Source organism: Micromys minutus (assembly GCF_963924665.1).
Source record: "Micromys minutus genome assembly, chromosome: 21".
Lineage (NCBI taxonomy): Eukaryota > Metazoa > Chordata > Mammalia > Rodentia > Muridae > Micromys > Micromys minutus.
Window position 1 is genome coordinate 34,190,132 of NC_137956.1, and position 22,640 is coordinate 34,212,771.

Sequence of the window (22,640 nt, forward strand, 5' to 3'; positions counted from 1 at the left end):
TGTGCTTTGAGGTTAGATGAGCTGGTACAGATCAGCACCTAGCCCTGTTTTGAGCCTTTGACGTCGCAGCATAACATTGTGTTCTACCAAGTTCACACTAGAAAACCATGCGGTTGAGTTTTGTTTTGTCTTGTTTATAAGGCAACAGCGACAAATACAACACCAAAAAAAAAAAAAAATTCACATAATGCTTTAACTTTAAATTTGGTATTAGGCCGTGTTCATAACTGTCCTGGAGACCATGTGACCTATGGGCAGGTGGCCAACTAGTACCTAATTCCTTCCCTTGGGGGGAAAAACCCACACTGCGCTTTCTCGAGGCTTCAGGTCACAGACTGCATCTTTGACTCCAAGTGCATCTCTGCCGGAGTCGCCAGCACTGCACACGCACAACACTGTAACTATAACACACCCTGGACTGGCTTTTTTTTTTTTTTAAGATACCACGGAGGAAGAAAGTTCATTCCAGGCCAGCAGATCTCTGGCAGGTGCTAGAGGAACAGCAGGCTTGGTTCTGCAAGCCTCGGCATCTGGCCCTTCCTTATCTTCAGAGGACGTAATAGGCTTGGGTTTCAGGAGGTGTCACAGGCACGGGCTTGTTATCTCCAGAGGACAGTGAGAGGCACCTTAGGGATCTCCTTCAGTTTGGGAGACTAGGGCTGCTCAACTTCCTCAACCTCCCTCAGCCTTTTTATCCCTTGCTTCAATTCCCAGCCATCCTATTTGCTATCTCCGTGTTTGGACCGGCCTTTGGATACCTGCTGGGCTCAGTCATGCTGAGGATCTTCGTGGACTACGGCAGAGTGGACACCGGTGTGTACAAGTGGACACTCATTCTTACCACGCTCCCGCTGCTGCTGTTGCTTTAGCTTCTTCCTTTCGGCTGCCTAAAGAGACCAGCAATGGAGCTCTCAATAACTGTGGGGCAATGCCCAGAGGTGCCTGTCACTGAGTGACTGGACACCATTTTGCTATTTTCTTCCTCCTTCGGTATCCACGTTTGGGGTCAAGGAGCACAGAGGGGGCTAGAGCGCATTGGGACAGATTTTCAGGGGGGGACGTTTCTGTTTGGGGGCCAGGGAACCCACTTTGTTGGTGGCTATATCCTCAAGCTCCTAAGAATTATGCTCCTTGAAAGTAAGCTGTAATAGAGTTCCGTGGTTAAGAGCACAGGTTAGGACATCAAAAACACAGGTTTGAAATTGACGAATGGACAAGATTTGGTCTCGTGATCAGTTAAAGGAAGTCAGGTGTGTGTAGCTCTTACGCCACAGGGATGCTAGAAGAGCCAGTTGGATGGTGGCGGTAAAGTGTGTAGTAGTGTGTGAACCGAGTCAGCCCTCTGGAGACCAGACCATTTCTCCGTTACTCCTGCCAAGAGCTGGAAAGGAAACATAATGGGGGGAGGGCTAGCTAGCATTTGCCTTTCTGCGCAGAGACTGAGATGCTCTGGGAAGACCAGGAAAGCCTGGAGAGGGAGAATTGGATTGGCCAGGGTCCTTTCTGCATCATAATATGTCGTCCCACCGCTGTGGGAAGAAAGTCAGTAAGACATCCCCCTGAAGCAGATTTCCCTCTCGAGTCAGATGGAAGCAATTGTGCATTCAACCGACAGACACTTCCATCCCTTGGTTTCTTTTCAGCTGCTGTGAACTTGAGCCCGGGTGACCCTCGGTGGATCGGAGCCTGGTGGCTGGGCCTGCTCATCTCCTCCATCTTCTTGATTGTCACCTCTCTGCCCTTCTTTTTCTTTCCCCGAGCAATGTCCAGAGGAGCAGAGGTAAGCTTCCCAGAGCTCACTCTGTGGATGCAGCTGCTTCAGCAAAGGACACGGGCTGGGAAAATAAGCAGCTGAGAAATGGCAGCTGCCTCAGCAAACTGAGGGAAATGAGGTCTCAGGACTCAGGGTTCATCAGAGACTGAGAGGAGGGACCCCTCAGTGCCTTCTTACTATGCTGTCATAAGACCACAGGGTTCCAAGAAACTTAGTTTTGAAATCCCCACATTGATCTAGGTTGGCCTAAAGAAACATTTAACAACACACAGTGGGATGGGAGACAGGGAGGTAACTCGGTCCATAGAGAGGCGGCCACGCACAATGAGGCCCTGAGTTTGAGCCACACCACCTCTCTTTTGTTTGTTTGTTTGTTTAAAGCCAAGCATGGTGGCATGTAATTGCAATCCCAGAGCAGACACATGGAAGAATTTCCTAAGGCTTGATAGTCAAACAGCCTATGTGGGGAACTCCAAGCTACTTAGAGACCTCTTTAAAAATTCAATATAGGGGAATGGAGAGATAGCACAGCGGTTAAGGGCACTGACTACTCTTCCAGAGGTCCTGAGTTCAATTCCCAGCAACCACAGGGTGGCTCACAACCATCCGTAATGGAATCTAGTGCTCTTTTCTGGTGTGTCTGAAGACAGTCGTTATATATATATAACTTGGACATTTAACGGAGCCCACTAAGGTTTGAGCCTGAATCCCTGGTGAGAAGGGGGAGTCCACTCAAGGTGTGGTGAAGGAGTGTGTCTGTGGCGGGTTGTACCAGCTGGGTAAAGGAACCAGAAAGATTAGAACAGAAAGCAACAAAGAGGAGGCTGGGTGGAGCTTTTGTTACACTAAAGGCTCAAATGTCTTCTCCTATGGGTTCTGGGCACTTTGGTGACTGCACAGCCATGAAGTGACAATATGGCAGTTGGCTGAGACTGGGACTAGTGAAAGAATGAAGATTGGAGATCTGAGAGACTCAAGAGAAAGAGGGAGAACACAGTCAAGGGTCGGGGCGGTGGCTGTCAAAGAGACGGGACAAAGGCCTGCCTGGTTGTTCTGGGAGCGGTGATGCCAAGCCTTGGCTGTGAACTGGGCCAAAGCTGCTGCTTTGTGATTATGATTTAAGACAGAAAGGGCCCCACTGTGGGAAATGGGGGTGTGAGTAGAGGTCCAACGCTTATCCCAGGGAAGCATTTAAGAAGTTATAGCGGATTTTGATAGGCTAAGAGTTGGACAGCTCTGAGCTTGGAGACTGTCCCACTCGTAAACTTGTTGAATGGTATTAGGCAAGTTGCTTTGTTTCTAAGCTTCCTTTCTTGTAAAGTCCTTGGGAGTCATTAAAAAATCTGTCTGGGAAGGAAGTTTCGGGGAAAGAAGCAATGGATAGGGAGGGATAGGCATGTTGCCCAGAGCAGAGGTGTTCAGTTAATAGGAGCATCAAAGATTCTTATGGCAAAGCCCTGGCCGCTGTCTATGCAGTGGCTCAGGGGCCCTCAGGCTGGAGCTGCTGGCTTCAGTGGGAGGCAAGGGCACTGAGGTAATGTGCCTAGAAGTCACGTGTAACGGTTAAAACAGAGCCTAGAGTGGACTCATCTTTGGACCGAAGAGAAAGCAGGGACCCAGAGAGGACACAGAAAGGGAGAGCTGAGAACAGCAGACATCATAAACCCCTGTGTCCTAGAAGCCAGCCATCTCCAGAATCATCATATGGGACACGGTTTAGTCATAACATAGACGAGGGTGGGGCTCATGGCATCAGTCATCGGAAAGTCAGAGGAAATATGCCCATAGGTACTGTGGGAGGCACTGGCATACATTCGCTCTGGCCTCTAGCCAAGGCGCCAGGCTCCTGAAAACACAGGTAGTATCTGCTTCAAAAGGGCATTCTCCAGACGCCCTCCCCCACACACATGTGGTCCTTGAGCCACTGAGTCCAGAGTCACGGGCTCAAGGGTGGGCCATTAACACTGCTGTGTTTGCTGCCTTCAGAGGTCTGTTATTGCAGAGGAAGCAATGAAGATGGAGGAGGACAAGTCAAGAGGCTCCCTGATGGATTTCATTAAACGTAACTGACCGCCCCATCAGCCTTGGGTGGGCTGGTTCTGGGAGGCAGGAGGCCAGGTACAGGGTAAAACGCAACAAGAAGGGCTTAGCAACAAGAAGCAATAAGATCTGTGACTGTCTCACCTCCCAGGTGCACCCTCAGTTCAGAGGGCTCCTGCCAAGGACCCTGGTGACTGGTTCTTTACAGGGACCAGTAAACCCTGCTTCAGACAGAGCCACTTACCCCCAAGTCTCCCCTTCTACTCTCTCTCTCTCTCTCTCTTTCTATAGAGGTGGTAGTTGTGGGCGGAGACCTTTCCCAGTGTGAGCAGTGTTTCTATTTAGCCACCACCAGCATCCTCTTAGTCAGACCACAAGCTTGGTGAGTGGGAATCCAAGGACCCTGGGCCGACTGCTGGGAGTCTGGGTGTTTCTGATTCTGCCCCGAGGAAGAGAGGAAGCTGTCCCTGCGGATGAGTCAGGGTGACGGCAAGGCTCTAGGAAGCCTGTGATGCTCTTGCCAAGGCCTGTCTCCTGAACAGCCATCTGTCTGCAGGGTTCCCCCGCATCTTCCTGAGGCTGCTGATGAACCCACTTTTCATGCTGGTGGTCCTGAGCCAGTGTACCTTCTCCTCAGTCATCGCTGGTCTCTCCACATTCCTCAACAAGTTCCTAGAGAAGCAGTACGGAGCCTCAGCAGCCTATGCCAACTTCCTCATTGGTATGTCAGAGGGCACTGCAGGTCCTGGGTGGTGCTGCTCTGGGAAGGAACTGGGTCCTGTACAGTCCATCCAGAGATAACTGAGGGCCAGGCCGTATACAGGCAGGAGACTGGAGGGCTTGCCAGAGAGAAAGAATTTTAAGAACATTTTTCCTGGTTGGTGATCTAGAATGATTTTGGCAAGATTCTGGGACTCCTATTCTTCTATTCAAGAGTGGATGGAGACTGGGGGCTGCCTTCCTTCCCAGCAAGAGGATAGGAATCTGATATCCTCCCAACTGACCTTATCAGGGACAGCAGAGGAGAGAGGGAGCGTGGAGTTTGAGACATACATAACACCTCTTAGGGGTTTCCTTCTCCAGGGACTTGAGTCTCAATCCTGTGACACACAAGGCTCCTTTACACAAGGATAGTGCAGACGCTTGGCCCCCAACTGGACTGATGAACCCAGAATCTATAATGGGGGTGCTCACACTCTTGAAGTAGATGCTAAGAACCACTAATAGGGGTGCCACCAAGTGCCTAGATGAATAACTGGGCCCAATCTATAGGTGAATTAGACCAAAGATTTGATAAAATAATCAGGGCATGAGATCTGAGGGTGACTTCCCTGTCCTCACTGAAGTCCTGTGTAGCCTTTAGGGATGATATAATTTCTCCAGCCTTCAGTCTCAGATCAGGGGTCACCACGGGAGAAAGATCTGCTTCCTTATTCTTATTGTTGTTGACCTGTTTTCAATTTTGTTTCTTTGAGCCAAGTCCTAGAATAGCCCAGGCTGATTCCAAACTTGCTAGGTAGCTGAGCATCACCTAGAATTCCTGATCCCTCTGCCTCCACTTTCCAAGTGCTGGGGTTACAGGTGTCAGAAATTGACTGCCTCTTTGTTTTTTTGACCAGGCTAGCCAACCCTGTAGTAAAATGCTCGGGATGGACCCAGCAAACACCCAATAGTTTGGTCGTCAGGCGCTGGTATCATACTTAAACATGCCCACTGTTCCTTCATGATGCTGCGTGCCTTCCTGGTGGTTCAGCTCAAGGCTCCCAGGCTGTGCATCCAATTCCTCTCCTCCTCACCTAGGTGCTGTAAACCTTCCGGCTGCGGCCTTGGGGATGCTGTTCGGAGGAATCCTCATGAAGCGTTTTGTTTTCCCTCTGCAAACCATCCCCCGAGTAGCTGCCACCATCATCACCATCTCCATGGTCCTAAGTGCCCCTCTCTTCTTTATGGGATGCTCCACGCCAGCCGTGGCTGAGGTCTACCCTCCCAGGTAATGGACTAAGGGATCTGGAGGTACTCTGTCGTAAGCACAGCCTAAATCCAGCCGCTGTATGCCTTTCTTCTCTGCCTTTTACCTCCTCAGTCCTGCTCATTTGACACAGGAAGCCAGGTCTCTCAAATAGTACGTTCCATTATGAGATGAGATTGGCCAACTGCTGAGGTTGGGCTTAGGGTTCGGTTTTGTAAGAAGCAACAGAAACTAGTCGGTTTAGTGTATGAGTGAGCCTGAATCATAGGAGTCAGGAAATAAGCAATGGTTAGTGCCCGCTCTGGACCAGCTGGAGTTAGAATCTCACTGAGTGTCAGAGGAGACTTGAAATGATTTCGGGATAAACAATTAAAATGGCGACACAGGGCTGGAGAGGCAGGTCAAAGGGCCACCCTGTTTGCTTAAAGCAGCGTGAAACATAAGTTTAGAGCCAAGCTTTATCTTCAGAGTGTTACACAGCCCCATGAGCAAGGAACATGCCTACCCCCACCTCCTCCCAACCCCACCCCACCCTTGCAACTTTTTCTTTAGGACTTTGCTTAAAACGCTTGCAAGATTTGGAGACTCGGAACCTTTTAACCCCCAGCACGTTCTCTTTCTCATGGAGAGCAACATGTCCAAATACAGCAACAGTGACAGGCAAAAGGCGGGCATAGCGTGAGAGGACCTCCTCTGTAGTTGGTAGGTGAGGGAGGGAAGCAGAACAAAGGAGAAGACATTGCTTAGCATGAGGAACTCACTGCTCTTCTGCAGGCTGACTGGGGACCCAGAGAAGCTTACAGGACTTTGTCCTTTGTAATGTCCCATGCATACCAACAGTCACTACTATTGTTATCAAAGCCCTACTCATCCATCAGAACTTCCCCCAAAGAAGATCAGGAAAGATCAGCCATCAAACTTGACTTCGATGAAGTTCTGGCCAGGCTGGGGGGAGGGGGGGATGGACAGACCCAGATCAGCAAATCCATTTGTCTTAGGAGATGAACAGTCCATGAAAACCGAAGTGACCTCCTAAGGTCTCAGCCCTTGCCTTTAGCCTGGCTCGATGACAAGGAGAAAAGACAATGTTACTAATGACATCACTGTAGCATAGACCCTTTTCTTCACCAGAGCCTGTCCTTTGGTCATTTTAACTGTGACAGTGGCACGGGGGTTTTCTGACTAGACCTTTACAACCGAGAGTTTGGTGAGTTTGGGGTCCAAGGGTCAGGAGAAATGGAGAAGACCATGGTTTCCAAGCCATAGCAGATTCACAACCAGCTCCCAGGGGCTGAGTTCAGATCCTAAGGTAGCACTGGCCCAAGACAAACAGAGGCCTGCAGGCACATCAGCCAGGCCAGGAACTCGTGCTGGGCCGGAGTGTAGTGCTGTTTCTTGGTCTCGCTTTGTTTGATTCCTCATTTCCTGTTTCTCTGGCAGCACATCAAGTTCTATACATCCGCAGCCTCCTGCCTGCCGCAGGGACTGCCTGTGCCCGGATTCCATCTTCCACCCTGTCTGCGGAGACAATGGAGTCGAGTACCTCTCCCCTTGCCATGCTGGCTGTAGCAGCATCAACGTGAGCTCAGCAGCTTCTAAGCAACCGGTAAGGACAAAGGGATCACAGGGGCAGAAGGAACCACATGAAGCGTTGGGGCTCAGTGTATTACCTCAAAAGTTGTTCCTTGGTCCTCAATATTAGCATCCTAGCCTCCTCCACCCCTCTCTCCACCTTTCCTGCCCCAGGGTCATGACCAGATGCCCACAGCCCAAAGTCAATTAAAGATTGGCCGGAGACCAATGAGTTCATTTTTGGGGACTTGGCAAGACAACGGAAACAAGTCTGAGCATTCACCCTCAGTGGAGACTTGTGACTGATTCTGATGACTCTCTGGGGCCGGGGGGGGGGGGATTCTGAATTCTGGGTTCAGGCCATGTTACAGAGTCACGTGGGCTGGGAGCAGAAGGTCCCTTGTGACTTGGACCTGAGAGACCAGTTCTGGGAGAAGCAGCTGAGGGCCTTTGCTTCAAGCCCCCAGCTTCCAGGAGTTCCACAGAGCTGACCTGAAGCCCCGAAATTAAGCCCAAATCTAGGATTAGAAACAAAAGCTCTGCTCACCTGGTGTTCAAGGCCATGTGTCTTCTTCTTGCACAACCTACAGGGGACTTGTGAGGACAGTGGCCTCAGGCCTTCCAGTCGTTTGTTTATTAGTCAGTAAATAGAAATCCATGCTTGCAGCCGCCATGTTGACAGAAAGTCCTGGTCTCAGTTTACATTCCGTCCAATAAATGCCCACGATAAATGCTGGGGGACTCCCTGAGGTGACTTGACCTGAGCAAACAGCAAAGGAATCCTGTGGAAATCTGGAAGCCCATTGCAGGTGAAGGAAGAGCAGGTACAAAGCCAGGTGAGAAAGGCCTGGTCGGAGCTAAGTGGCAGGTGTCACAGCTAGAGGGACAAGGGACAAACAGGTCCAGATCTGGACAGGGTCAGGCAAGGCAGAGTTAGGAGGTAGATTGTTCCCTCTCTGGACTTCCTCCCATGAGAGCAGTAGAAAGTCTCTGCTATTACTATAGGATGCTCCCTATAGAAAGAATGCACCTGTATGTAGGCCACGGACCGGGCTAGCCCCTAGTTACCACCTCTTCCAAGGTGACAGGGAAAAGCTGTTTCCCAGCCATGACTATGGACAAAGGCACATGGCTCTCAGGTAAAGAAGGGCGAAGGGCTGAGACAAGATGATCCCTTAGTTTGCCTTCCAACCTGGAGAGTGGTGGCTTCTGTGGTTTTCTTATCTTTATTTACTAACCTCTGACTCATCTACTTCCAGAAATAATCTTGACAAGCTTCCAATAACAGCACAAGTACATCAAGATTAAATCCATTGCTATGATAGCAAGGGAAAAAAAATAATAAATTATAAGAGGGAAAAAGTCTTGGTATTTTAAGATCCAGATTGTGGGAGGTCACAGGAGTATCGTACGTTAGGAACTTCTGAGCTTGAGAGCCGCGGTCCCAGTGACCCAGAGAGACTCCTGGCTCATTCGTTGGTGTAGTTCTTCACAGCTCTCACACCAGCATCACCATAGGCTGGGGCCATCAGCAAGGAAGGAAGACATGACCAGATGAGCAGCAGCCACCAAACAAGCTGAACAGTATTGAGCCACATAGAATTTTGATGAGGCAGGGTCCTCCTCTGGGGTCTCCTCTTAGGTCAAAGGACACCTCTTCAGCGGGAAGTGCTGCAGAGCATCCAAGAGACTCCTTTTCCTCTACCCTCTAAGTACCTTCTCCCATAACAACGCGCACAACCACCGCAGCTGGACCGGGAGGAGTGTTCCCGGCTCCAGGCTCTGAGCTGAGGGTGCTTTGTCCGGTGGGCGTTCAGATGCTGGGGAGACTGCAGCCCATGCTCCATGCTGGGCTCTTGGCGAAGACCATTTCTAATGCCCAGACAGTGAAAGAGCCAGGACCCCACGGGATACTCTAAAACCTCTGCAGTCTTCGAGCCCCGGCTTTTCCCTCCATCCCTGGAGGGCTGCAGGGAGGGCAGAGGGATTCCTTCGAATTGGTGGGAGGCAGTGTGGAAGCGTGAAGCCTACGGAGGTGAAATCATGACATGGCTCCTCATGTTCTTCAAGATCTATCTGAACTGCAGCTGTGTGAATGGAGGGTCTGCCTCAGCCAAGACTGGCTCGTGCCCCGCATCCTGCCCGCAGCTGCTGCTCCCGTCCATCTTCCTCATCTCCTTTGTGGCTCTCATTGCCTGCGTCTCCCACAACCCACTCTACATGATGGTCCTTCGGTGAGTGACACCTTCCGAGCCTCTGGCTGCTGCTTCCAACACCCTCGCTTTGATATTACATCCTAACTCACACTTACAATCTCTCCTCCCTCCACGGGCCCTGGGGATCTTAACAGCTGCCTACAAATATCTAATGGTGAGAAGAGAACAGGTATACTGATGGCATGAGTTCCGGGTTCCAAGAGGAGCTCCTTGTAGGACAGCCTCGCCCAGGCCCCTGGTAGCCATGAACCAGAGACCCTGTCAGCACTCCCGTTTTTATCCGTGGAGGTTAAAGCATAGCCCACGATGGCGGAACTGACCGTCTGAAAAGTCGGGAACTGGTGAGAGTTCCAGAAACAAGACAAAAGCTGTTGAGAAAGGGCTGAAAATGAGAAAGTTACAGGAGGCCAGAGATCCAGCACTCAGGTTGGAGGGACAAGCTTACGGGGGGGGGGGGGGGGGAACGACAAGGGAGGTGTCTGGGTTTTATAGAGAGGGTCCTTGCCTCATTCTACCAAGAAGGAAAAGAAAAAAAGAAAGAAGAAAAGAAATCTCACCCAAGTTCACCTAGCCAGCCTCCTGGCTGCCTCTCTAAGCTCCCCTCCCTTCAGCTTACTTGGAAAGCAGAGAAGCAGAGAAACACAGAGCTTGGAAACACCCTGTCAGATTAAAAGTCTCCACCTGAGGGTCTTAGGTGTTGCCTGACCTTGTGATCCTCAGTTTCCTTGACTATGAAAGGAAGATAGTGAAACCCATGTCCAAGTGTGAGAGTCTGTGTTGCAAGGTCAATTGCTTTGTAAATAAAGTTTCTCTGTTGGGTGTAGTGGTATCTCCTATAAACCCAAGGCTTGGAAGCAGGAAAACCAGGAGTTCAAGGTCTCTCTTGCCTATTTAGTAAGTTACAGGCCAGCCTAAGCAACATGAGATCCTACCTAACGAGGTTCTCAATGGGTGGGTAATGATCCCTCTGGGGGTTGAATGACCCTTTCATGGGGCCATCTACTATGACCATCGGAAAACACAGAATTTATATTACAGTTCATAACAGTAGCAAAATTACAGTTAGGAAGTAGCAACAAAATAATTTAGTGGTGGTGGTGGGGAGTCACCACAACATGAGGAACTGTATTGGAGGGTTGCAACATTAGGAAGGTTGAGAGAGCCACTGTCCTACCTCAAAAAAAAAAAAAAAAAAAAAAGGTTACTGGGTCGCTGTTCTCCATATTGGTTAAGACCTATTTCCCCAGAAGGTTAAGCAGTGAGGAAGGACCAGATGTTATGTCAAGAATGTAACTTAGTAACAATGCACTTGCTTAGCACATGTTTTATTCTATCCAAGTCTGGTTTCTTTCCATTCATCTCAGGACCCCCACACTACTAAATAATACCATGAACATTCAGGGTAAGTCCTCCCAACTTAGTCAACCCCCTGAGGATACATCCTCACGGATACACCAAGAGGTTCGTTTCCCAGGTGATTCCAGATTCATAAGTTGGCGATGAAGATTAGCTGTCACAGGGATCCACTATGGACCCAGCCATCGGCGAGAAGCTGATGCAGAGGGAAAGAACAGTCCGCCGAGCGATTCCAGATGGTCCCTCTTTCTCCTACTTGAACTCCAAAGAGCCTCTCTTCACTGGGTCATCCCCTTGGGATGCCTCTCGGTTGCTGACTAGCTTTTGCAATAGTTATAAAATAATGTGCAATGGTCTGGAGGTGACTTTTAAGTTCTCTTCCTCGTCCTCGGCTCCAAATTCTTTTCCAAATGATAATCAGCCACCCAGGCATATGCATGGTGAAAGTGTGGAGAAGCCCGAGTTCTGCTTACACAGCAGACGCTTCTACCACTGCTCCGAGCTCCTCACCCTGTACATCAGATGCCGAACCCCCCCTTTCTGCTCTCTCTAGGGAGAGCTGAACCTCTTTACCTGGCCTTACCTTCCCCCTCTCGAAGGAGGAAAGGTAGAAAGCAGGACCACGCACAGAATCCATCAGACCCAATGCCAATGAAACCGTTGCATAAGTTCTGACTAAGCCTTTGACTTATGCGTCAGTAAGAACTCTAAGGCATACATAAGCCAAAGCTGGGCCTTTCTGACAGTGACATCCTATGCTGCTCAAGTCACACCTTACAAAGCTGGCCCAGGGCAAGGAATTGTTTCAGATCCACACAGAAGCTGATAGCCCAGGGCCCTCTTTTCCTGGTACAAGATAGTCCGTGGGTGTTGTTCAGACCTGCTATCTAAGCATCCAGCCAGAAATTCCTTTCTACTTGGTCTCTCTTGCCTGCTTTCTCTCCAAGAAAATCTCCGGACAGTCCTGAAAAGAATACAGATTATCGGTTCTCAAACTCACGTTTGCATCCAACTCTCCTGGGATATCCGTGCTTTTTTAATGGATGCCAGGCTGAGAATCTGTATTTTGAATGTAGCCAGGGTGGTGTCTCAAAGCAAAGGTGCTTTGAGAATGATAGTTATAATACAAATTCAGCAGCTACCTCTCATCCTCCATGTGCCTGGTCAGACTTCTTGAGGACCAGTTCTGACCTGCTTAGAGTCTGTCTATTCCCCACACCCCACACCCTCCAGGTGATGCTGCAGCCCAGAGTCCTCCCGGTGCTGACTTCCTGTTTTCCTTTTCAGTGTGGTGAACCAGGATGAAAAGTCCTTTGCCATTGGGGTGCAGTTCTTGTTGATGCGTTTGCTGGGTAGGTAACTTAAGACCCTTCCTTCTAGAGTAGGGACCCTCGAACGTGGGCATCTAAAGGCTATGTGGGGCAGGGTGGAGTGGGGAGAAACCCTGCTCACGTTGACTGTATAGAGAAGCTGCGTATTACTAACAGCAAGCAAGCCCTAAACCCTGACAAATGACAGTTTCCCTTATTGCTTGAGATCGGGAACGATTCTGTCTGCAACATTCAGGACACATTTAAATTATGTAAGAAAGAGAAATGACCATAATGGAAAGTGCCGTGTACGGAGTTAAAGGCAGGCGTTTTTTAAATCTTTCTCCAAGAATCCGCCCTAGGAAACAAGACCTTGCATTCCTGCCCTAGACAGAGCAGTTTCTGAGCCGAGCCCTGGCTTCCCTCCCACTTTCCAAACTTCAATCCTCTGCCACGGTTCAGCAAATGTCTCTTCTGTCAGGGGATCCTGAACCCCGTCTGTCCTCAAGTAGCCTGGAGCCCCCCATCTCGACACTCAAGCTGTGTATACATGTGATCAGCAGAGACTAACAGGGAGGGAGAACTGGTTTCCCTGAGTGCAGGGACTGCGGGGTGAGGGGACACTGAGTAGGTGCTTTCCCAGCCCGCCAACTCCGGTCTGCCCTTTGACACCCTTGACACATTCATGCATTAGACAGAGCACTAGGCACTGATGTGAAGGTCTTGCTTCGGTGGGTGAACAGAAGTAAAGAAACTGGATTTAACAGAGGATCTTTGTACTGAGAATTTCAGGGGCGGGGATTTGGAGATTCCAGGCAGAAGGACTTGAGTTACTATCAATGTGTGCCTTCCCACCTAAACCACTGAAATGCTCCGCAGTAGAATACAGGGGTGCAAGTCACATCTTGCCCTGCCATGGCTTCCATTAGCCTTCTGGCATGTGTCATCATCCCTACTGAAGTCAGATGGGCAGGAACCTCTGCAGGATCTGAGCCAGGGTTTTCATGGAGTTTCTTAGCCGCAAGCCACTTGTCCTGTGATGAAGTCTCTAAGCTCCAAAGGGCCCTTAACCTTCTAAATGACAACTGTCACATTTCTAGGGGTATCTTGTCCAGGTTGAGGCTGGTTTCTTAGCACAGCTCCTCTATTTATGACTTACCATCTGTAGCTGGTTTATAACTTACTCTAATGCCCTGGCAGGGAAAGAGTCCTGGCATTCCGCCCAGAGGACCTTCTTCCCTGCACCTATCGGTGACCTAGAGAACGGCCTCTCTGCTCCACTGCTCCGAGCACTTACTGCTTCCTCTTTTCCACCTGGGCTCAGATAACTATGTGGACCATAGTTAGAAAACCCGGGCCTGGAGAAATTTCACTCATCGCTTAAGAGCACAGCTTCACTCTGGGTTAGATGAAAGATTGCCTATTTTTAAACCCCAGCAGGTTTACAGCTACCCACTGAGATATGGTTGAAAACTCTCTTTGGCTTCTTTTCTATTTAGTGAGGTGTCACTAGGGCCAGTTTCCAGCCACTGTTCACCTGGAAACCGGAAAGTGAGCAGGGGCTAAGAGGCTGCTCTTGGGAGTTTCTTGATGTGGGTAGGGTCACAGGGCTAGATTGCCTCTTTCTTCCAGAAACAGGAACTCACGGGGTGCTAGATAGTCAGGTGTTTTTAGCACCGTGTTTCTGAGAAGGCCCATCCACAGTGTAAATCCTGGACAAGTCTACCCTGACCCACTACTGGCTGCTGGGCAAGTTCACCCTGACTCATTGGCTGCTGGGCAAGTTCACCCTGACTCATTGGCTGCTCACAACTTGGCTAGCACCATAGAGATTGGTGGGGTTGGGTAGTGGGCATCTAAAATATTCAGCACCCTGTAAAGCTTTGTGCCTGCTGGACTTCATTTTAACATCCATGTACTGGGATATTTTGGCAGCCTGTGTTCTGAACAAGATGAGGTGTTAAAGGTCTGCAGAGGGTGTTGTCTAACCTAGTGGGGTAGTTTGGAGTGGGAGACGAGCTTGTGATGGACCTTCAATGAAACGGGTTTCAGTGAACCCTTGGGTCCTCTTGCTCACTTGTTCTTCGTTACAATGAGTCCCACCCTCCCCCACCTCGCCACCTGCAGAGGCTGTGGAGGAACTTGGGGACATTAGCACTCTCAAGATGGAATTTCTACTTGGGGCCAACCTTGAGCATGAGAACTATGCAGAAGGTCTGAACTGATACCAGGTTGACCCTGTGATCCATTCTGCTCTGGAAGGTTTTGGCTTTATCTCCTAAGCCTTCTGGGTGAAAGGGGAATTCACGCTTCACTGGTGTTTTCTGCTTTCCCACATCACTGTGATTCTAAGGGCAATGTGTGGACCGTGCTGTTGGTGTGGGGGCCCCGGGCATCTCTGACTGCAGATCCATCTCTGGATTCTCTTTCCCATTGTCAACAGCCTGGCTGCCGTCTCCATCCCTTTATGGCCTCCTCATCGACTCCTCCTGTATCCGGTGGAACTACCTATGCTCAGGGAGACGAGGGGCCTGTGTATATTATGACATCGATGCTCTCCGAAATAGGTGAGGGCTCCTATACACACATGTGTCTAGGAGATTAAGCCTGTAGTCCCAGCACAGAAAAAACAAAAAAGCCGTTTTATTTTTATTCTTGTGGATGTGGTGATGGCTGTCAAGTTTCTAAGGGACAAGCTAGGAGGGGATGTCTCCATAGATTCTGCCATGGACAGAGGGCAGAGGTTACCTTGGCAGGCATTTGAGGACCTATAAGGAGCCATTCAGGTGAAGAGACACAGGGTCTGCATTGAGGTGTCCCCCAAGGTGCTGTCTCTCATGAGTCCACTCATAGCAGACAATGTTCACAAAGGTAAAGGGGTGGCTGGAGCCTGATTGAGGTGATGGATATGAAGAGATACCAGGCGATCTCCACCACTCAGAGAGAGGAGGACACAGCAAAGGTCCAAGGAAGGGAGTCCAACTTACATCAGCGAGTCAGATCCAGCTGTCTCTCTGTGGCTGTCGTTCCAGCATCTAGAAATGCTGGGGAAGGTGGGCTTGCAGGGTCTGTGCAAGGGTTAGAAGTACTGAGGGCAAGGCCAGGATAGAGCCGACCAGCAGAGAGGCAGCAGAAAGATACAGACCCTCTGGAGACAGCTGGGACAGCAGTATCACCTCTGCCACTGGAGAGCAGAGGATCACTAGTGTCACGTGTCCACCCACAGTGACCACCTGGGAGGTGACAGCTCGTTACCCGAGTAACGGGTCTCCACAGCTCCTAGGCCACTGTGAAAACGAGGCTCATCTTCCTGCTGCCCCTGGGGCCTTACCATTCCTCTCTTCCTGCCTCACAGGTACCTGGGCCTACAGGTGGTCTACAAGGCCTTGGGCACACTGCTGCTCTTCTTCATTAGCTGGAGGGTGAAGAAGAACAGGGAATATAGCCTGCAGGAGAACACCTCGGGCCTCATCTGACTCTCAGCTGGGACGACTGCCCTGCCCCAGAGACTGGATGCTACTCCCCCATACCTACCTATATTAACTAATGTTAACATGCCTTTCTCCTCCTCCTTTCTTCTCTCTCTCTCTCTCTCTCCCTCTCTCTCTCTCTCTCTCTCTCTCTCTCTCTCTCTCTCTCTCTCTCTCTCACACACACACACACACACACACACACACACAGAGCGAGAGTTCACCCTTTGTCTCACCGCCCCTTCATCCTAAAGTCTTCCCCACGGTTCTTTAAGGCGGGAAGTGTGCTGAGCTGAACAAGTTCTGGGCTGGAGAGTTTAGTTTCTCAAAGTCCTTGGAAGGGTTCCCCAACATAGGCAGGCTCTCCTCAGCACTGGGTCCTCTGGACAAGATGCCCATAATAAGGCAGCCTCTGTTCTCACCAGTCTCTTAGAAATACTTAAGTGGAGTAAAAATAAAAAAAGGGAGTCTTGCCTTCTGTGCCAGGCAGCCCAGCTCTCCTCTGCCTCGGCCCACACCCAGGAGGGCCAGAGAAGGAGCAGGTAGTTGGTTTCTTATCAGCTACAACTGGGCTAGGGGGGTTGGCTGTGGCCACTTTTCATCTGAATTCTGTCTAGCATGAAACCCAGGAGGGAATGTGTTCCTTTACCTTCTCACTTTCTGCCCTTGAGGCTGTTTTGGAAACCACCATTTTGGGAAGTATAGTCTTCTCTACAAACTATGCCCTAGTATCAGAGCAGAGAAGGAACCAACAAGGCTAGAGCATCCTAAACTGCTCATAGGAACCTGAGGCCCATCCCGTCAGCATAAGCCTCTTTCTGCCTTTCAAACCAACAAAGCCACAAGGAGCCCACCTAAGGAGGGCCCAGTCTCCTACCCCACAGTGGGGACAAGACCTTTTTCCTTCGGAGACACAAATGGTGATCTCTACCATGCCCCGAAACAGAAAAGTAGCCTCACATGGATTTCACTAACTGGACTTCAGCTTACATGCAGAGGAGTAAAGGGGGGGTGACCTGAGATGCAGTCAGAGTAAGGGATAGAACAGAATGGATGCCACCTGTCACTGTTCTAGATGGCAAGGTGCAGCACACAAAGAGGGCAACCAGGTTGACTTGCTTGCAAACACATTGTATTCCTTGGCACTTTCTCAGTTTCTCCTCACTACCTCCTGGTGGAGGTGGGCACCTTCTGTGGTTCTGGGCTGGGCTATGGGCCTGGGCTGGGCACCATGCCTGCTATGCAATGGTGAGGCAAAGGCCAAGCGAGGCCCAGGAATGAGGCCTTTTATCCACAATTCTGTTTATTGGAGACTGGCTTGGTGCTTGGCAGAGATACAATATGGTTCTCTGAGAGCGACCCTGAAAATCTCACCTCTGTTCACACTAGGGCTTCCTCCCAGAGAGCACTCGGTGGGCAGCACAGACACTCGTAAGCTTGCCAAGCATATCAAGTACCCAAAGACTGACAGGAAAGATCCTGGCCTGGCCACCCATGTGCATCCTTTAGGGCTGCATCAGACTGTGGGCCTGAGATGAGAAGCCGGTTCACCGTGTCCCTGAAGCAGCTGGGCAATTGTCACTGCCCTATGCGACAGTGCCTTTCAGAAATGCCTTATACGGTGAGAAGCCAATCGGTTTATGTCAGCATGGCAAAGCTCCTGAGACTGAAGCCTTCGTGGAGCCTCTGTTACTGACAGAGTACTTTCTGAAGCCACCGGGCTCATTTCCACAGATCTTATTCAGGAGGAAGCTCCGCACACGGGCCAGTTTCGGCATGTGCAGCGGTTCTGCTCGGAACATGATTCTCTGCGACTAACCCCGGGCTTATTCGTTGTCATTTAACCAGATTCTGAAGGCTTAGCCTTCAACCAACCTCGAGAACAATGAATGCCAACTGGCTGTCCCCACAAGCCGCTGTTAATATATTATAATTACATTATGGGTGTGTGTTGGTTGTCAGTGTGTGTGTTGGGGGTTTGTCAGGGAGCTGACAGAATTTGTGCCTTGTAAACAAAGAAGGAGTCATGCTGCAACCTTTGGAGGCCTGTGGCGGAGGGCACTAGAGGTCATGTCACTCTCAAGACACCTGCCTGGGACTGATCAGGACCCAGGCATGGCTGCTTGTTGTGTGGGCTACAGACCATTGTCAAAGACTCATGGAAATGGGGTCTTGGGAGGCCCAGTCACTGCCCTTGAGTTCATATCCAGAAGAGGGCTCAGTCACAAACACTATATTCGTGAATGCCACAGTCATAATTAACCACTTACTACTATCCAGCAAATCTTGCCTCTCAAACACCAAAGGGGCTTTAAAGATCTCACTGCTTTTTCAATTAGGGAGCAATGTGTCACAGATTTCCTTGGGTGTGTCATGCTCAAGATTACTGTTAAAATACAGGGACACACGGGCTGGAGAGATGGCTCAGTAGTTTAGAGCATCGGCTGCTCTTCCATAGGTTCTGAGTTCAGTTCCCAGCAACCACATGGTGGCTCACACCATCTGTAAGGAGATCTGTTGCCTTTTCTGGCATGCAGGGAAATAAAGATAACCCCTGAGCTCTGTGTAATGCGGGTCTCCCATGAATAGAGCCAAATCCAGTCAAATTGACCACGAGGATTAACCACCAAAGGTGCCTTTACATTTAAGAAGGCCATAGTAGGTCTTTGATCTCTTTGCTTCTCTGTGGAGCTTAGAAACCCTGTAGAATCTGACTCAGGGGCAGAGTCCTATTCCTGAGCACAACCATATCATTCCCTGCTGCCCCACCCAACCTAGAAAACCCTTCCCTCTTTACCACCCCATCTCTCTTACACCATCCAGCCTCACAAAGAGGGAACCAGAGAACCAGGAAATTAAGGGTTTGCCATCCTTTGAAAGAGAGGTATATCTATCAAGTATCCTTTGGTCCAAAGCCTCTGGCAGGATCCTCATCGGCCTATGATGGAAGCCACTCTAGTCTATGAAAATAGAGAACCCTAGGCATGTGGAACACACCTTTAATCCCAGCACTTGGGAGGCAGAGGCAATTGGATCTGTGAGAGTTTGAGGCCAGTTTGATCTACAGGATGAATTCCAGGACAGCCAGGTCTACATATTGAGACAAGAAAATAAAAAAGAAAGAGGAGGAGAGGCAAGGAAAAAAAAGAAGGAAATGAAAGAAAACAAAGGAGAACTCCAAAATCAAGGAAGCAGCCAGCAGAGATCTTTCACAGAAGGCCCAGGTCTTTCTTGCTGATCCAAGCCCCTCTCCTCTTATAACTCATTCTGAAGTTAGGGAGAGTCTTAGATAGTGAGAAGGTCCCCTCTTTTCCCACTGAAGTTTATTGACTTATGAGAGGGAAATGGAGGGATCTCTTTATGGTCGGGTAAGTTGGGTGATGGAGGTTGGGAGGCCAGTAAATATTTCAGTTATCCACCCTCTATTCAAGCATTCCAAGAACATTGTAACTATTCATCAAACAAGATCCAGTGAGCCCTCTGGGTACCACAAGGTACCAGACATGGAGCAAAGGGACAGAGAAGAGAGCACTTAGAGAAGCAGAGCTGTGAGGCAAACAGACAGACCTTTTGGAGAATATCCCATCTGGTAACTGGTTACCACGTTCTTGCTTCGGAAACAAAGCCATGTTGCATTTGCCTTCAACACTCTCAAAGATGGAGAGATGCAGCTAAGCTGGGTCCCAAATTACTGACAACTTGATAGTAAAATATTGGATTGCAGTTTCCCAGAGAGACTGGCAGTAGTGTGTGTGTGTGTGGGGGGGGGGGTGATCTTTGCAAATCCAGAAAAAAAAAATCCTATCTTTCCCAGCTATGGGAACTAAAACATTGGAGGAAAAAATGTCCAGCCCCTGCCAAGAGGGCCAGATTCGTTAACCTTTCATCGGTGATTAAATATGTAAACAGGTTCTGGGCAAGCCCTTGGCAAATCATTAATGAGAGAAAGCCTTTCTCTTGTGACATGCCCTGCCCATTTATCAATCTCCACACCCATTTCCAGCCATGTATGGGTGACCACAGGACACAGGGCTCTCTACCTTGCTAAAGTCCCTGTTCCCTGGGCACCTGCTACACTCTGATAACAACAATAAAATGTACATAGACCACTATAGTTTGCCAAGCCATGCATTTATTTGCCGAACTCCTCAAACTACCCAGAAAAGGCTTGGCTAGGGTTCAGTCACATGACACAACACACATTTATCTCCTGTTTGCACAAAGCCCATGGCTTGTTTGGGTGACTCTCCAGGGCAGTGGCTTCCAAGGGTGGCTCAGACTGCCAGTTATTTGGACTCGAGGTACCTCTGTTTCATCAGTCCACAATTAATGAGGCAAGGAAGAAAGCTAAGAAGGTCTTGCCACGAGAAGCAAGCGTTTTGGCCAGAAGGAGCACAGAGTCTTTCTGTTCCCAGGCTCTTGGCCAGAACTAGTCTCACAGCACTATCTAACTTCTGTACAGGTGAGGAAATAAAATCCTCTAAACTTCGGCAAGTGCTAGAATCTTCCACCATGGGGAATGAGTCTAGGTGAACCAGTGTGCTCACTGAGACCCTTTAATTCATCTAGTCAGGCTGTTGGAAGAGGGGTGAGTACAGTCAGAGAGGGGTCCCCAGAGGTGGAAAGATGATGGCTCGCAAATTCAAGGCTGCCTTAGGGATGGAAAAGTGGAGATAACAGGCTCCAAAAAGGAAGAGATGAAAGATCAAAGGCTCAGAGAGATGCAGGGTCAGAAAAAGGTTCTCTTTAGTTGACAAAGACTTAGGCAAAGGATGAGAAGGCCGAGGAGCTGGGGGGGGCAAGACATCTGATTGAGCATGTCCCCCCAAGGGGAAGAGCTTATCCTCAAAGGAGGAATCTCACCCAGAGCTTCTTCCTGAATGGTGAGGCCAGTGGGGTCATCGCATCCTGTGGATTGATAATTGAGGTCCCCTCCAGTTGTCAGTCATGATTTATTTGTTTGGTAGCTGGACCAGACTTGACACATTCCCTGACTTTGCAGGATGGATACCCTTGAGCAAGGATAGAAACTTGACACAAGGCAAAGACCCAAGTGCTGTGAATTCAGTTGAGAAATCAGAGGAGGAGCTAGGGCTGATTTTAAGGGTCAGAAGTGTAGGCAGAGAGGACGGCCAACTTGTGAACAAAGGTAGGAAGGCGAGCAAACTTGTGCACTTTCTACGAATTCACTGGTCAGGGAACTTGAAGGAAAACAATGGTGAGGTCAGAGGGTAGGGTAGGGTCTAGGCTTAGTAGCCACTTAGGGGTTCTTTGGGGCTGGCTTAGACCAAGCCATGAAGATTGGTACCAGCCTGGTTCTCTGACCACTCAAAGCCTGGGGCCTTAGAGACTAGTTAACCAGGCCTAGGAGGGCATCCTTACCTCAAAATACCGCCCCCAGGCCCTGTGAGAAGACTGCTACACCCCAGAGACCAGAAGAGCCGTCCTCCTGAGCAGTCCTAGCTTACTTCTGGACTAGCCTCCCACCCTTGCTTCAGCCAAGGCTCCACTATATGTCCCCCCCACCCCCGTCTGTCTTTCTGTCTCCAGGTGGAAGCTGGATTCAAGGCGTGTAATTAAAAGCCAAATAAGACAGCTTATTTGAACAGATCTTCTGTTCAGGCTCTTAAACCTCTCTTTGCACTGTGGGTCTCTCAACACAGCATTTTAAAATGTACACACACCCTGAACCTCTAAGGGTGACCTTAGAGGTCTCAGGTAGGAACAAGCATTAGACTGAATATTCTTAACTTTCACAAGCACCAGTTTACAGGAGAGAAATGGAGGTGGGCGTTGGGGGTGGGAGTGGGGTTGATGACTCAAAATGACTCTCCCCTTGGGTCCACACTGGGAAAAGGCAACTGGAATCCCAGAACAGCCCCAGAAGTCGGGAGTGTGTTGAAAGATCAAAGAAGGTCAAACCCTTCCTGCTTTTGCGCTTCTAGTGAGATGCAATTACCTCGCTGCTTAGAGACAGGGGAGCTGGTCTGACTTCCTGCAGAGAGCAGTGTCCCGGCCTTACTCTTACAGCGTGATCCGCGCTCCCGGACCCTGCAGTCGTAGTCCGCCACTAGGCGGCGCCGCTCACCCGGGCCGCAAAGAGGCAGCGCCACTGCGGGCATCACCGCATGCAGCCTGCTCGCCGCGAAGGGCACACCTCAGACCCACCGCCACCTTCTGACACTACAGACTCCCCATCCAAGCACCCTCACCCTTGCGAGCTGGCATGGTCAGGGTGGTCACTAGGTTACATCGTGGAGCCCCTCCCATTCAGGTGCTGTCAGCCATGGCTTTACAGATTAAAAGTATTCAGTGGCTGCAGGGCCCTCGGTCACCTTCCACCTCCACCTTCTAGGTTTCCAGTCTTTACCAGTGTACCTCTCGGGCCTCAGGAACTTGCCACCGGAAGAAATCATAATCGCAGGCACTGCCCATATTCAGAAAAGGAGCTTGTGCCCGTCCCCTTCTAGAGCACTCTTGAAAAGGACTGAGCTCCAGACCTAGGGAGCAGAATAAACAAGACCAGCAACAACAACAACAACAACAATAGCGCTCTTGCTCCTTGGAAGCAAAGGCAGAAGTAACCAAGAAAGCAGATAAAACTGTGGCTCCCTGTCCCCCACCTCCCGGGATTGGGTGATCAATTCCAAGGAGACTCGCTGATTCGGGGGAAACTAGATTCTCCACTTCTTGCCTTAAGTCTCTCTTTTTGTCGACTTCTGTAAGTCAAGCATGCGCATTCCAGCCTTAAGTGAATAGGCCAAACATTTACAAACAAGATGAAAAGATTTTAAAAACCTGTTCCTAGCAATGTATGACTAAAATCATTTCAGATCTGCTTAGCCTTGGGTGCCTTTTGATACATGTTTAGGAGAACACAACCACCGTGGCCATTTAACTGGAGAACCGTGTGACTCTCGGGGACTACGTTGA

The 22,640-nt window shown here is 49.8% G+C and overlaps 1 protein-coding gene across 1 annotated transcript in view; it reads left to right on the plus strand.

Annotated features, from left to right (window-relative positions):
* Window positions 1–17,648, plus strand: part of SLCO2A1 (solute carrier organic anion transporter family member 2A1) — a 76,918-nt gene extending 59,270 nt beyond the window's left edge. The window contains exons 5-14 of the mRNA XM_080933942.1: window positions 715–813; window positions 1,644–1,780; window positions 3,761–3,836; window positions 4,371–4,535; window positions 5,615–5,804; window positions 7,224–7,389; window positions 9,426–9,589; window positions 12,215–12,279; window positions 14,681–14,804; window positions 15,593–17,648. Coding sequence (XP_080790068.1) covers window positions 715–813; window positions 1,644–1,780; window positions 3,761–3,836; window positions 4,371–4,535; window positions 5,615–5,804; window positions 7,224–7,389; window positions 9,426–9,589; window positions 12,215–12,279; window positions 14,681–14,804; window positions 15,593–15,713 — 1,307 coding nt within the window. The 3' untranslated portion in view covers window positions 15,714–17,648. The remainder of the gene's footprint in view (window positions 1–714; window positions 814–1,643; window positions 1,781–3,760; window positions 3,837–4,370; window positions 4,536–5,614; window positions 5,805–7,223; window positions 7,390–9,425; window positions 9,590–12,214; window positions 12,280–14,680; window positions 14,805–15,592) is intronic.
* Window positions 17,649–22,640: the final 4,992 nt, after the last annotated feature.